The sequence below is a fragment of the Lathyrus oleraceus genome, chromosome 7 (genome assembly GCF_024323335.1).
Source record: "Lathyrus oleraceus cultivar Zhongwan6 chromosome 7, CAAS_Psat_ZW6_1.0, whole genome shotgun sequence".
NCBI classification, from domain to species: domain Eukaryota; kingdom Viridiplantae; phylum Streptophyta; class Magnoliopsida; order Fabales; family Fabaceae; genus Lathyrus; species Lathyrus oleraceus.
In genome coordinates this window covers 397881351-397897081 of record NC_066585.1, presented here as the reverse complement: position 1 = coordinate 397897081, position 15731 = coordinate 397881351, and the positions used below count along the sequence as shown (strand labels likewise).

The following is a 15731-nucleotide window of genomic DNA, read 5'->3' as shown; positions in this document are numbered from 1 at the left end:
GAAGATACAGAGTAGGTGGTATACCGATACCCATTGATGTTGTTCATGTTCATTGGAGGCAACTAACTATGGAAGTTGAGTTAGAGATAGGTGAAGATGATGGATCAGAGGTGGATATGACGGCTGCAATGGATGAGTTGTGGAGACAATTTAGGTCATTAGATGTTATTGGGAAAAGGGCATTAAGGAGTAGGGTATGTGAACTAGCATACCCAACAATGACAACATTGTGTCCACCACCTGAGAAAATAAAAACCAAAGGAGGAGTGAAGAAGAAAGGGAAAAAACCAGCAGATTATGATGTTTATAGGGACCCTTCGTATCATGAGTATGTTGATAAGGCATCTCAATCTTCACAAAGGCAATCTCAACCATCACAGACTTCGAAGAAGATCAAATTATCAAAGAAGCAACCACAATTCATTGTTCAATTTCCTAATCATATTAGGTCATACATTGAAGATGTAGTTAATGTTGAATCAGATGGTAATTGTGGATTTAGAGTCATTGCATCATTGCATGGATATGGTGAGGATGGTTGGTCAATGGTTCGCAGAGAGTTGGGGTTGGAATTAATAGACAAGGATAGGTCAACTTTGTATGACAAGTTATTTTCTAATCGGTTGTCAGCTGTGAGAGAATCTTTGATGATAGAATCGTTTGGTTCACAGCCACCTGAAAAATGGACGAGTCTACCAGATATGGGTTACTTGATAGCGAATCGTTATAATGTTGTACTTGTCTGTTTAGGCAATTCGTGCATCACTTTCTTTCCGATGACAAGTTCACATTCACCAAATGTCTCTATTTATTGCATTGGTTTTGTTAACCAGAATCATTGGGTTCAGGTACGTATTTATATGTCTAAATATTTTATTTATTTCAATTAATATTTTATGTTATATGACTTAATCTTTTAATTATTTTACTTTATCAGGTTAACATGAAAGAGGGGTTTCCATTGCCACCGGTCACATTAGATTGGAAGAAATTTCGTTCTCATATAGCAACTACTTGGATGCTAGGATTTGCAGGACGTATGCAACATTGGCAATTACTTACACCTGTATTAGCATGATTATGTAATCAAAACATAAATATGTAATCAAAACATGAAATCTATATTATTATGTCTATTATATTCAAAGCTTAATACATATAATCAATGTGAACGAGAAATATGCAAAGCTTCAAATAAATCAGAAAACTGTGGATCTTCCTCTTCAGCATTAACCTGTCTCAGATAGCGACGAATCAATGTAGATACACGAGCCCAATCAGGATCAGATGGCCCGGCGTCATATACAGGAACGGGTACCTCTCTAGGAGCGTCACGATGGGGAGGGACCAACCGTGGATGGGAAACACGATAATACCACTCCAGATAACCGTCTTCTACCTCAGATGGAGTGGTGGCCACGGAAGATGAACCGATCACATCGACAACACTCTGATGGTAACTGATCCAATCAACATCAATATCCGTCGCCATCATACAATCCAGAGGTGGGGATGGAACATACTGCCTATACCCGAACTGACGTAAACATCTATCAGGCAAGTATGGAACAACTGTTTCACCCCACTTCAAACAGCCCCTGTAAAGACATATCTCATCAAATACACGCCATGCTCTATGATTCTCAAATGGTCGCCAGATGACGTCGGTAGGTGTCAGCTCGTCCAAAATAGGTCGTAAATCATCGACCTTCAGGACTCCCTGTCTATACGACCATCTCATCGCTCGGGGAAGACCACAGTTTCCAGCAGGACTCCAATTCTCCCCTCTTTTTCCAACAGTTGGAAAATACTCGTGAATCCAACACTGTTACAAAATAAAAACATAATAAATAAAACAAATTAAGTTACAATATTTTATAAAATGAATCCAACACTTAATTAACAAAATTAAATTATATACCTGTAGGAGAGTAGGATATCCACCTAGTTGTTTGCAACTGTACATGGACGCATCTCCAAGATATCAGTAGAGGGTAACTAGTGCAGCTGCTCCCCAACTATATCCTGAACATCCATCCAAGTCCCTAAACAGGAGGAGGTATCGTGCCTCTACAAGTGTAAAGGTCTTATCAGCAAATATGGTGGAACCCACCAACATCAATAGATATGCTCTAGTCGCATATGCCCAGCTGGAAGCATCCCTATGATGTACGAATATATCATATAACCACTCCAACTTGTAATACGACCCCCTGCAGCTCCGAACATGTGACTGTGCCTGACCCTGTGACACTCCTAGGTAGTCAACAGCAAGTTCAACAGCTAGCTCTTCAGTCACATCCTGAGGACTCCAAAAGATACCCCTAATGGGCAAGTGAAGTAGACATGCGACATCATCTAAAGTAATGCTCATTTCACCAAACGGCATGTGAAATGAAGATGTCTCTAGATGCCATCTTTCCACAAATGCAGAGACAAGATTTGTGTCTATCTTGTTCAGACTCGTTCTCTGCAGTGAAGCTAAACCGGATCTAGATACCCAACTCTCCATTTGTGGTGGAAGAGCCAATGGAACCCTAGAAGTCAACTTCAGTCCGTGTCCGGCAACCTTCAACTCTTTCTTTGGTCCTCTTTCCTAAAAACAATTAAAACACATATTAGAAAACAAATTATAAAATATTCAACTATTATTCATTTTCAAATATAGCCCGTTTACTTACCTCACCGAACCATATATGTCGAGCAACATGATGCTCGTACTTCACCAAAAGAGACGTATCGTACGGCCCTCCTGGATATCCAGTTGGCTCAGCTGCAGCTGCAGATGAAGATGCACCCCGGTCTAACGTGCGGACTGGAATCCGGCCATCTGCACCTCTTCTTCGAACCACTGCAAAAATAATGTTAAAAAAAATAATTAAAATTAAAAAAAAATACGTACCGGAACACTTCCAAGAAGAGTTTCGGTTAGCAAAAAAAACAAAAAGCCTTCCGGAACACTTTCTTAAAGAGTTCCGGTATACATCAACCAAACCGGAAGTCTTGAAGAAAGTGTTCTGGTATACAAGTATACAAACCGGAAGACTTTCTAAAAGACTTCCGGTTCAGTGTCCATTATAGACAACAAACCGGAACTCTTTAGAGAAGTGTTCCAGTATACAAATATCCAAACCGGAAGACTTACTCTTAAGTGTTCCGGTATATAGTGCAAAAACGCCAAATATTTGTCTTCTCCGGAAGTCTTCAACGAAAATGGTAAAAAAAAATTGAAAGGGAAAATATACCCTATTTATATGAGGGTATTTTGGTCAAAAAAAATTAATGTAGGGGTATGGGTACAATTGTAGGGGTATAGGGTAAAATTTTCTCAGGAACATCACCAAAACATAAAATATTTTTTTTTCATATTGATGTTGTCCATTTTTATTCCGATCTAAACTCAATTTCGATCGTCTTCGTTCCACTTGCATTTGCTCGCTATTGTTTCAGGTTTCTTCGTATTTCATGTTTGCGTTCTTATTTTACTTTAACTATTCCTTTTTTGATTAGTTTTGATTTGATTTGTTCTTAAATTAAGTATATTGTGTTTTTTTATTCTATTCTATTTAATTTATAAGATATTCTTAATTGTTTGAATTTCACTTTAAATATTTTATTTTGTTTATTTTAGGTATTATGTTCTACTATGATTAGTTTTCTTTGAATTGTTTCATTTTATTATAATTTTTTAGTTTACTCAAACTATTTTTGAATTAAAGTTGAAATTAAGCATACCATTATTTTGTGTTATTATGTATATTATTTGTCTTGTTATATTAAGTTTATAATAAAATTTTAAAATATCTTATTTATTAAGTTGTGAATATATAATTATTTATGGTTGTATATAAAGTTTAATTTATATTATTAATTTATTCTTTAATTTATTTAATAAATTATTTGACTGTTGTTTAATCAATTGAATAAACTAAACCTTAAACTCATCTCACTTATTCGAATTGATTTTTAAAACATTGTGTTTTTGGTCGTTCTTCAAGACCACGATGGAAGGCTCAACAACATGCATTGTGCAGAATTACTTGTGGAACAGGTCAGATCTCACCTCAGCCGATGTCAGGTAATTCTGGCCTCCAACACATCTCTCATCATTAGATCTGATTCGACAATAATCCACGTGAAGCATCGTGCCCCACGAGGATAGTTTTAATCGCTCGCAATATATAAAGTCCAACGTGTGCCATTTTAGAAATTCTCTCATTCATACACTTATACTACTTTCTCACTCATTAACTGACTTGAGCATTGAAGTGCTAAACTTGCAGGTCCAACCCTGTTTCGTTGTACCATAAGTTCAATCCACCACGCCAGAACTTCGTTCCACTTAATCTACATAGTTTTCTTGTTCCCGTTCAGAATAGTAAGACCATCTCTGAGAATGGATGCATGATTCTTCTGAATTTCCACAATCAGATTCTTGTGATTCCAAAGTCACGAATTGCAACCATAATTTTTCTTACAAAAAGGTAATGGTGTTTGATCCAACTTCTGAAATTACCATTGATCTATCGACTCCTAGATCATCCATTTATCTCAGTGTATCTCCAATTGATGGTGGATCACTTGGCAAGAGAGAGGTGAATGAGAAGTATTCATCGTGAAACTCTTTAAGACTGTCGATGGTGACTGGGAGGAAGGAAGAAATCATACTTATTCTAGGGTTTTGAGACTGTGAGAAAGTGGATGGAGCTCTTAATGTGACACTATCGCTAGTCATAACTGCTGCTGTTGCAGTGGAAATAGGATATCAAACTATTAATTAGCTTGAATCCCAATTCTTAATTTACAACCGCTCTTTGATTTATCCGAAGGAAAAGGTCAAAAGAGGAAAAACCTATTCTTGCATCGTAAGCACAAGGCGGGGAGATACCTAGGTAAGGGGTTGGTTAAGCTTAGGGAAGGTACTAGCACCCTAAACTTCTGTAGTACTCTACAGGAACCTTTTGTTTATTGTATGTCTTTTTATTTTTATTATCTGTTTGGAATATGTACTGAGCTAAAGGATAAAGTGACCTAAAAGAGACCTAAGGGTTAGTCCTAAGTTTACTCGGCAAGACGTCGCATCTTGTGCCTACATATCCTGACGGGAATGGAATCAGAGTAATTGTAGTTCCCCTCGAAAGGGAGGCTAGAAACTTCTTGACTGTGGTCAAGGTTTAGATGGGGCATAAGCATTTCTTAAGGAAACGCTTACGTGGAGCGTTGAAACTCCTATTTCTACGTTGAGGCGTTGAATTGAAATTAGGGCTAAAATTAGGGATTCCACGGCGGGAAACCCTAAGGCAGAGTACGACGACTCTTTGACATAATGCTAGGGTAAAGGGCGTTCTCGTCCACGGCGGGACGCCTAGGCTATTGAGGTTTTGGAAACGGTCAAGGGTTTGAAAAGGGTCAAAATTTAGGGTTATTGACTCGGCGGTCACACTGCTAAACCTAATTCCTTCGGAGGGCAAGACGGTAAAAACATGCAAGCAACAAAATTATTACATGGCAGGCATAAAAAATATGAAAATAAAGCAAGCAGTAAAGGAAAGCATCGCGACCACTCGCGTAAATTACAAATCCCCAAAAATGCGAAATAAAATAAACCGCGACCATGGCCTCGCATAAATTACATCCATGGAACAAAAACGAACAAATGAAATAATAATGATAAACTGAAACAAACAAATTAACGGGGGTTAGACGAAAATGAAACAGATAAGTCAAAACTGAATTTTTGAGATTTTTCTTTGTTGAAAAAAAAAGTTATTATATATTTTTTTATATTTTTGATAAGGAAGGGTTATTTTAAGGCTAATGCCTTTATTTCTAAAAAACAAATTGTTTTAATTTGAAAGGTTTTTTGATTAAGAAAAGAACTTATTTTTAACTTTTGCGGTAAATAAATAAAAACAAATTAATCTAAATATTAAAAAAACTGTGTTATTATGATCCTTTTTTAAACGGGGGAGAATGATAAAAACAAATTATAAATTATGTACCTAGCTTTTAAAACAAATTAATTATAGATTATGAATAAAAACAAATTAATCTAAATAACAAAAACAAACTTGTTTATAAATTATGTACCTAGCTTTTTTTTTAACAAAGAAAATTTGTTACGTAAAAGTTATATAAAAAAATCTTACTTAATAGCAATTATTAACGTTACTAATTTTATTAATTAGAAGTTATTAGAAAACTTTTCAATTTACTATGTTAATGACTAATTGACTACTAGTGGTGCTTTTTTATTTAAAACAATTACTAATACCAATTTACCAAAACCCAACAGACAAGATAAACGTGAAAAGTGAAAAGAAAAGGTCATTTGGCTTGTGCTTGCTGCTAGGGTTTGTCAATCCTTATACCGCCGGCGGCGGCCATTGTTGCATGCTCCATGTTTCTTTCTTCTATCCTACGCATCTTCTTCTTAAACCTGAAATGCACACATCAGAGCAAAACGATTTACGGTAATAAAATCCTACCTGTACGCGTTTGTTATCGACGGCGTTTGTTGAGGTTCGTTAGCCGATGATGTTTTGCGACTGAGGCGTTGCTCGATGACGGTAATGGGTCCCGGTGGTAGTGGCAATCGGAAGGATCCACGGCCGCCACGAGTTCCCGACGTTGATCCGTTACGACGAAGCTTCGATTCTGGCTTTTTTCTTCCCTCTTCCGGATTTCGGATCCCTCCTAATATTTATATCCCCCTCGAATCCACTGTGGGCTTTGATTTTTCATGATTTCCGCTGAAGTTGTTGCTAGATTTGTTGAGGTATTTTCGGAACAGATTATTAATGAGTTTTTGACTGAACGGCTTTGTTATATTGTTGCTGTGCTTTTGGATCCGGATTTTACGTTTATTGATTTTATTTCGGATTTGTTGGCTGATATTGTTTTGGATTGTTGAACGGATCCAGTGGATTTGAAAACTTGTTAATTAAACCGGTTCGATGGACTGGCTTTCTGAACTGTTTTTCTGAACTAGTTTCTGAATTGGTTTTGTTTGAACTATTTCAGCTTGTTGGACTTTTTGTTGGAATTGTGTTTTTTCATAGGATGATTGGAGTTAAGGTCCCATTTGGGGCAAAACGTCCTCCTGAGAAAAATCACTTCTCAAATCGGCTTTTCAAATAAGCTCTTTTTTGTATAATCTCTTTTTGGCCAAGCAATCTCAAAATGCAGTTTTCCTCTCAAACCAGATTTTCAAATAAGCTCTTTTTTGTATAATCTCTTTTTGGCCAAGCAATCTCAAAATGCAGTTTTCCTCTTCCTCTTTCGGTGCCTTTCGATAAGAACAAACATCTGCCCTGTTCTGGCCGAGGTCGCGAACGGGACATCCGATGATGATATCTCTGAGGGTGTCAAATTAACCGATTCAATTTCCTTGTTTTGCTCATTTTGCAGGTTTGAAGATATGTCGGAAAAGTCGGAGAATCGGAGCGAATAGACATCGGACAGTATAGTAACTTAAGAATTTTATGATTCCTTTTGTAGAAAATGTACTTATTATTTTTGTAATTTTATGTATTATTATTTTTGTGTAAAGAATTAATAAAAATTCCTTATTTTTGTGGAAAATTATTATTATGATTATGCAAAACAAAATGAAAACCACTGCATATGCTGTTTGTTTAATGTTGGAAATAGAATTAAAATAAAACTATGAAATAAAGTTATATATTTTTTTTAAAATGAAGTTATCTAAAATGAAATGAAAACTTAAAACGGGATTAGTTATTTTAAAATGAAATAAAACTTAAAATGAAATAAAACTTAAAATGAGATGATCTATTTTTTAAAATGAAATGAAACATAAAATAGAATTAAATAAAATTAATTTAAAACAAAATGACGGTACAATGCAATATGGTTATCCGACTAACTTCGCTTCCGACACCATTTCCGATTAAAATCTCCCAACCAGATCAAACAAACCAAAGTTCCTGATTACAACTCAAAATTCAAACTTGACGGCCGGATGTAAACAAATGACCGTTTTGCCCTTCATAAGCTAAAGAGCGCACCACGCGATATTTCCTGCAAAAATCAACCAACTACAAGAACTTGTTAGTAATTAGTTAAATGCAAAAATGCAACAGAACGCGAGATGGTTCGACTAATCTTAGGGCAAATTTTGGGGTGTTACAGTTGCCCCTATTTAAATAACTTCGCCGAATGATTTGAGCGACGTAGGCTCGAGAAATCATGGTGAAAGGGATTTAAATATAGATAACCGAAAATTTTGCCCTTAGATGCGGCGATATGCACTGCTAGGGACAAAACGGAATAGAATAATCCTGACCATGCTATGATGCGTATGATGCGGATGATGGAATGATAAATGCAATGATACAGACGATACGACGACACAGGGGACAGACGCAATGAACGAACCACACTGGGGAATATGACGCACTGGGGAAACAACGTGACACGGGGAATTCTAAAGATGATGGTCAACTGGTGCGAGCACGACCAACCGTCAATTTTAGAAAGGGAATGGTAAAACGGGATCCTCAATGGAGATGGCACCGATGGAACGGCCTCCGCTGGGGAATATCTGAGAGTAAATGATCAACAGGTTCAGGTGTGACCGGCTGATAGTCTAGGGTAAAAAAGTAGGATCGGCACGACTGTAGGATCGATTAACAAGATGCTGGGGCATTGAGCAAAGCATAACCTCCGAGCTTCTGGAAACTCTCCCTCGTGACAGGATCAAACGGAATTTTTAGGAATCCGTAGGAAATATACGGGGTAAAACCGGCTGTATGCCAAAATAAATGGACTTTAAATAGGAAATGCCCTGATAAGCTTCTCGGGAGAGAACTGTCACTTATCGTTGGAAGGGACTTAGATGCCAAAACTGGACAAATTCTCAAATAAAGAGCCTGTTGCTTATCTGAGGATGATAGGCTGGAAATTAAAATTAAACCTCTTCACATCTCAGGAAAAGATATGTCCATAGCGGGACACCCGAGCATGAGTGCGGCGACTCAACTTCTCAAGGTTTGATGTAGGTGATACGCTCCTCAGCTGGGAACTGTCGCTTGTCTGCAAAGGATTGTAAATGATTTCCTTGAAAGATAGTGCAAAATAAATGCACGTCCAGGTAGGTTCAGTGACCGACAGGACCGAAGTCCAATATAGAACTGGGCTAGAAAGAACTGCCCAACAAGACTCCATTGGGGAAATAACCTCAAATGGGGATTATCTTATCCTAACACGGAAAGATAGTTGAAATAACCATCGTCCACGAGGGTTGAACTCTGTGGCGGTTAGCTGGAAATAAATAGTATTTTATGCTTAGGCTGACAATCTACTTGGAGAGAGCGGACTAACCCAGTTACTCGGCGGTAACGACAAAGGATGACGATGAATAGCAAACATGCTAATGCGCATGCTAAAGTGTATACTACTGTGTATGTAAATGCGTACGAAAACGTCATGCAATGAGTATGCAATGCTTAGGCTCATGCGTATGCTGACAAAACCGACGAGCGGAGGACCTGAGATGAAATAAGAATTTCGATGGGAATACCCGGGGACCTCTGCAACAGTACCCCTCTCAGGGGATAAGAAGAGCTGATGGGAGAACCGAATTTGGCTTCAAAGTATAACTTCCCTGGGGAGAGAATATCGTGACTTTCATATGGGGATATGATACGGCTTTACTGGAGAGTATGATATCACCACTTCCACTGGGGATCTTTGACTTATGCATGAGGATACGATGTCAGGACTATCCGTGGGGGATAGCTGTCATGAACCATAGTCATCCAAAGAACTCTTAGGATCAGAGACTTCCGGGGATAAATATCCGCTTCGCGGGGACGATATGGAATTAGGCCACTTCATGGAGACAACGTAGCAACTTCCTGGGAATAGTACCTCGGCTTCCTACTGGGGAGAATTCAACATACATTCTTGGGGGAAGTATTCCTAAGGCAAGTAAGGCAATTCTACTGAGGAACAGATGATCCCATTGAGGATGGGCCTTCCAGAATAGATATCACTTGGAGGATACCGGGGATATCTCTGCAGTCTTGAGAGTCACTGGGGATTATCGAATGAATCACAAAAGTGTTGTCAACTTAAAATCTCGCTGGGGACTGTCTCTGGGAATATGATGGTAATGATCAAATGCTTATGCAACACCGAGACTTACCGGGGAGCGAAGAGATCCTTCACAAATTTCCATGAGTCAAAGTAAATTTCGTTTCCAAATGTATTTCTGAGAAAATTATTTTGGTTTTGAAAACACTTTTCACGTTCAAATTTTACTAACAAAAGCAAATTGCATAACAAAATAAAACGGAGATACTGTGAACAAGGAAATTGAATAGCAAAAGGTAAATTTTATTGAAGAATGGTAACTTGCTAAAGGCATAGCTCCATGGAAAATTACAATTTTAAATTGGCAATATGGGAAAGGTTACATTGAATCCAACGACCTACTATCCCTAATGACTAAGACTACCCAAAACCTTGCTCATGAAGAGAGTGATTTGATTTGAAGTGGACTTCTGTAAATGTATCTGCGATGTTCGGTGTCATCCGATGCAGTGAAATGCCATGTCCCTAACTTTTGCCTGGACTGCCCTTTCGGGTTTTCAATCCACTGGGACGCTCATTTTTGCCTAAGCCGCCCTTTCGGGTTTTCAACTTAGCGAGCCATAGTATTATTTTTTCCTTAGGCATAATATTTTCGGACTGCATCGGAGTTCACAGGATGTGCGAGCTCTTCTCCATCCATTGTTGTAAGAATTAGCGATCCTCCGGAGAAGACTGTCTTAACAACAAATGGACCGTCGTAATTGGGCATCCACTTCCCGCGCATGTCCTTGTGAACTGGCAAGATCTTCTTGAGTATAAGTTCTCCTTGTTGAAACTCACGGATTCGGACTTTCTTGTCGAAGGCTCTCTTCATCCGTTTCTGGTATAGCTGACCATGGCACATAGCCGTCAAACGCTTCTCGTCGATGAGGTTTAGCTGGTCGAATCTGTCTTGAACCCACTCGGCTTCATCTAGCTTGGCTTCCCTCAATACCCTTAAGGAAGGTAGCTCAACTTCAATGGGGAGGACGGCATCCATTCCATATACTAGTGAGAAAGGTGTTGCCCCTGTTAAAGTCCGAATAGTAGTTATGTATCCATGCAAAGCGAATGGTAACATCTCATGCCAATCCTTGTAAGTCTTAACCATCTTTTGTAGGATCTTTTTGATGTTCTTGTTCGCAGCTTCAACAGCTCCATTCATCTTAGGACGGTATGGAGAAGAATTATGATGTGCAATCTTGAAGGTATCACACAACTCCTTCATAGTCTTATTGTTCAAATTGGTACCATTGTCAGTTATGATCCGACTTGGAACTCCATAACGACAAATAATTTCTTTCCTGATGAAGCGGGCAACCACCTGCTTGGTCACATTGGCGTAGGAAGCAGCTTCTACCCACTTGGTGAAGTAGTCAATAGCAACTAGGATGAACCGGTGACCATTGGAAGCTTTTGGATCAATTGCCCCAATCATGTCAATGCCCCATATGGAGAAAGGCCACGGTGAAGTCAGAACGTTCAACGGTGCAGGAGGAACATGCATTTTGTCAGCGTAGATTTGGCACTTGGGACACTTCCGGGCGTATTGGATACAGTCAGACTCCATCGTTAACCAGTAATATCCAGCTCTTAACATCTTTTTAGACATCGCATAACCATTGGCATGAGTCCCGAAGGTTCCCTCATGAATCTCCTGAAGTAACATGTCTGCTTCATGCTTGTCAACACATCTGAGCAAAACCATGTCGTAACTTCTTTTGTATAACACACCATTGCTGATGAAGAAACGGGATGCCAGTCTTCTCAATGTCTTCTTGTCAAGACAGGAAGCACCCTCGGGATACTCCTGTTTGAGCACATAATTCTTAATATCATGAAACCAGGGCTTTTCATCCACCTCATTTTCTTCGACCACCTGACAGTACGCGGTCTTGGTCCTGCGTTCAATTCGAATGAGAGGTGCTTCATTGACCAATTTGACCTTCCACATGGATGCTAACATGGCTAAAGCATCAGCCACATGATTCTCAGATCTCGGAACATGTTCGAACTTGATCTCGTCAAAATACTTGATCAACTCGATGATGTAGGCTCTATAAGGGATTAAATTCTCGTGCTTCGTCTCCCATTTACCCTTTACTTGATAAATAACCAAGGCTGAATCTCCACTTACCTTGAGAAGTTTGATTCGGAGGTCGATAGCTGCTTCAAGGCCAAGAATGCATGCTTCATACTCTGCGACATTGTTTGTACATTCAAAGTCTAACCTTGCTGTAAAAGGGGTGAACCCACCTTTCGGATTCATCAGAACTGCGCCTATACCATGCCCACTGTAATTTGAAGAACCATCAAACATCATCCTCCACCAGAGACCCGGTTCCGGACCTTCCTCAGGACCTGGCTCTTCATAATCTCTCTTTATCAATAGGATGTCTTCATCAGGAAAGTCGAACTTGAGAGGCTCATAATCTTCTACGGGCTGATCTGCCAGATAATCTGATAAAATACTTCCTTTGATAGCTTTCTGCGGTACGTACTGGATGTCATATTCCGATAGCAACATGTGCCAACGGGAAAGCCTCCCCGTCTGAGCCGGCTTTTCGAAAATGTACTTTATTGGATCCATCTTCGAAATCAATAATGTGGTATGACAAATCATGTACTGTCGGAGACGTCTAGCAGCCCATGCTAGCGCACAACAAGTCTTCTCCAAGAGTGAATATCTGTTTTCACAATCAGTGAACTTCTTACTTAGATAGTATATGGCATGTTCCTTCCTTCCAGTCTCATCATGTTGCCCAAGTACGCAACCCATAGACTTCTCAAGAACGGTAAGGTACATGAACAATGGTCTTCCAGGAATATGAGGGATTAAGATAGGAGGCTCTTGCAAGTAATCCTTGATCTTTTCAAACGCCCGCTGACAGTCAGGATTCCAATCAATAGTCTGGCCTTTGCATAGCAACTTGAAGATCGGTTCACAAGTAGCAGTCAAATTAGAGATAAACCTGGAAATATAGTTTAAACGCCCCAGAAAACATCTGACTTGTGTTTCAGTCTGCGGAGCTGGCATGTCTCGAATGGCTCGGACTTTATCAGGGTCTACTTCAATTCCTCGCTGACTGACAATAAAACCAAGTAGTTTTCCAGATCGAATACCAAAGGTACACTTAGCGGGATTCAGCTTCAACTGGTACTTTCTGAGTCGTTCAAATAACTTTATCAAATGATCCAAATGGTCCTCTTCGTTTCGAGATTTGGCGATCATATCATCCACATAAACTTCAATTTCTTTGTGCATCATGTCATGGAAGAGGGCAGTCATGGCCCGCTGATAGGTTGCCCCTGCGTTCTTCAAACCGAAAGGCATAACTTTGTAGCAGAAGGTCCCCCAAGGGGTAATAAATGTAGTCTTTTCTCGGTCGGCTGGATCCATCTTGATCTGATTATAACCGGAGAAACCATCCATAAATGAGAAAACCGCAAAACTAGCTGTATTATCGACAAGGGTATCAATATGAGGCAATGGGAAATCGTCTTTTGGACTAGCTTTGTTCAGATCCCTGTAGTCTACGCACATTCTGACCTTACCGTCCTTTTTGGGCACTGGAACAATGTTGGCAACCCAATCAGGATACTTTGCAACTGCAAGGAAACCCGCATCCAACTGTTTCTTAACCTCATCTCGAATCTTCAAAGCCATGTCAGGTCTCGTTCTTCGAAGTTTCTGCTTGATAGGCGGATAATCTGGCTTAAGTGGTAATTTATGGACAACAATATCTGGGTCCAACCCGGGCATATCTTGATACGACAATGCGAACACATCAACATATTCCTTCAAAAGCTTTATCAACCCCTGCTTGATCTCAGCCCCAAGCATTGTACCAACCTTGACCTCTTTCTTGTCCTCGTCTGTGCCAAGATTAACCAAATCTACCTGCTCCTTATCTGGTTGAAGTTCCGTGTACTCGTACTCGACCAACTTTGTCAGTTCAGTGGGTACTTCAGAATCTTCCTCACCCTCATCTTCAGCTTGATAAATGGGTGAATCCCAATCAGGAGAGACAATATCGTCATTGGATTCAACAAGGTTTGTAATGTCACTGCATGTTGAAAGGCTTATTTTATTAAATGTTTAATGAAAATGAGAGAAGTGAAAATGTATTTTAGTTTGTTTTTGAAAAGATTGCCAATTTCATTTTTAAAGGTGAAAAAAAAAACCAGTGGAACAACTTGGAACAAAACAAAATGCATTTATTAATAATTGTTTGAAATGAAAGGTGGCCCTACAACGCGATCCAATAGCCTGGGGCAGAGCTAATGGATTTGAAAACACAAATGAAAAATTAAATTACTTTGACACTGGAAAAATAACAGGAATCTCTATAGCCTCCCAGTTGCTCAATGTTGCACTACTCTTGAACACCAGGTTGCTTAAATCGTCATCTTCATCACCATCGCTGACGGCATTAACTTGAAAACCTCCGCTGATAAACACCTCTTGGTAAATCTTCGGACGTCCTTCGGCATAGGTAGCAGCTTTCTCATGAGTTGGTCTGTAACCCAACCCGTGGCGATTAGTCTTCGTCTTGACGTTGATTATCTCTCCCCAACCTTCAGGAATGCCCCTGTCAATTGTTGATCTGCTACTCTTCAACGATGCAAATGATGGATTACTCTGGCCTTCTACAGTCTCCTCAACCTACACTAAAACAGCATTAGCGATCTCAAGAGCTTGGAAAGAAGTTTCCAACGCGTCTTCATCGGCCTCAATATAACGGAACGAAGATAAATTACTGACCATTAAATCCTCCTCACCGTGAATAATCACCAGCTTATCATCAACTACAAACTTCATCTTTTGGTGCAAGGTAGAAGTCACAGCCCCAGCAGCATGGATCCAAGGTCTTCCAAGTAGACAGCTGTAATTGGGATTGATATCCATGACTTGGAAAGTGATATTGAAAACATGCGGACCAATCAGAATTGGAAGTTCCACTTCTCCAATCACAGCTCTACGAGAACCATCAAACGCCTTGACAATCAAAGAAGTAGGCTTCACCATAGTTTCTTTGTAAGCCAACTTACTAAGAACTCTCTTGGGTAGGACGTTCAAAGATGAACCGGTATCCACAAGCACCCTGGCTAAATTATCCTCTTGACACTTCGCTGATATGTGCAAAGCACGGTTGTGATTCGGGCCCTCTTTCGGTAGCTCTTCATTGCTGAAGCTAAGAGTATTACATGCGGTAATATTGGCGATCACACTATCAAACTGACCGGTAGTAATATCTTGAGCGACATGAGCTTGCGTCAATACTTTCTGCAAAGCAGCCCTATGAGCGGGTGAATTCAATAACAGAGACAGGATAGAGATCTTCGAAGGGGTCTGATGAAGCTGATCAACGACTTTGTAATCACTCTTCCTGATGATCCTTAAGAATTCAGCATCTTCATCATTAGTAACAACCTCTTTATTTTTATCTCTGGCGGGCACAGCAGTGTTAGTAGTTGTCTCTCTAGGTGGAGCCTCATCAAAACGGGGAGTGTACACGCGACCACTGCGAGTCATCCTGCTTGCCCCAGCTATGTTAGTCACACTTTCACCATCAACCTTCACTTCTTCTCTTGGAATGACCTTCCCAGATTCTTTGTCAATCGCGGTTACA

At 39.6% G+C, this 15731-nt stretch overlaps 1 protein-coding gene across 1 annotated transcript; it reads right to left on the bottom strand.

Annotated features, from left to right (window-relative positions):
• Positions 1 to 1102: 1102 nt before the first annotated feature.
• Positions 1103 to 2506, bottom strand: LOC127106351 (protein MAINTENANCE OF MERISTEMS). The gene is made up of 2 exons (XM_051043655.1): positions 1922 to 2506; positions 1103 to 1825 (listed from the first exon to the last, which is right to left on the bottom strand). The coding sequence occupies exons 1-2, from the start codon at positions 1964 to 1966 to the stop codon at positions 1163 to 1165; spliced, it is 708 nt and encodes a 235-aa protein (XP_050899612.1). The 5' UTR covers positions 1967 to 2506; the 3' UTR covers positions 1103 to 1162.
• Between the last annotated feature and the right edge of the window lie 13225 nt (positions 2507 to 15731).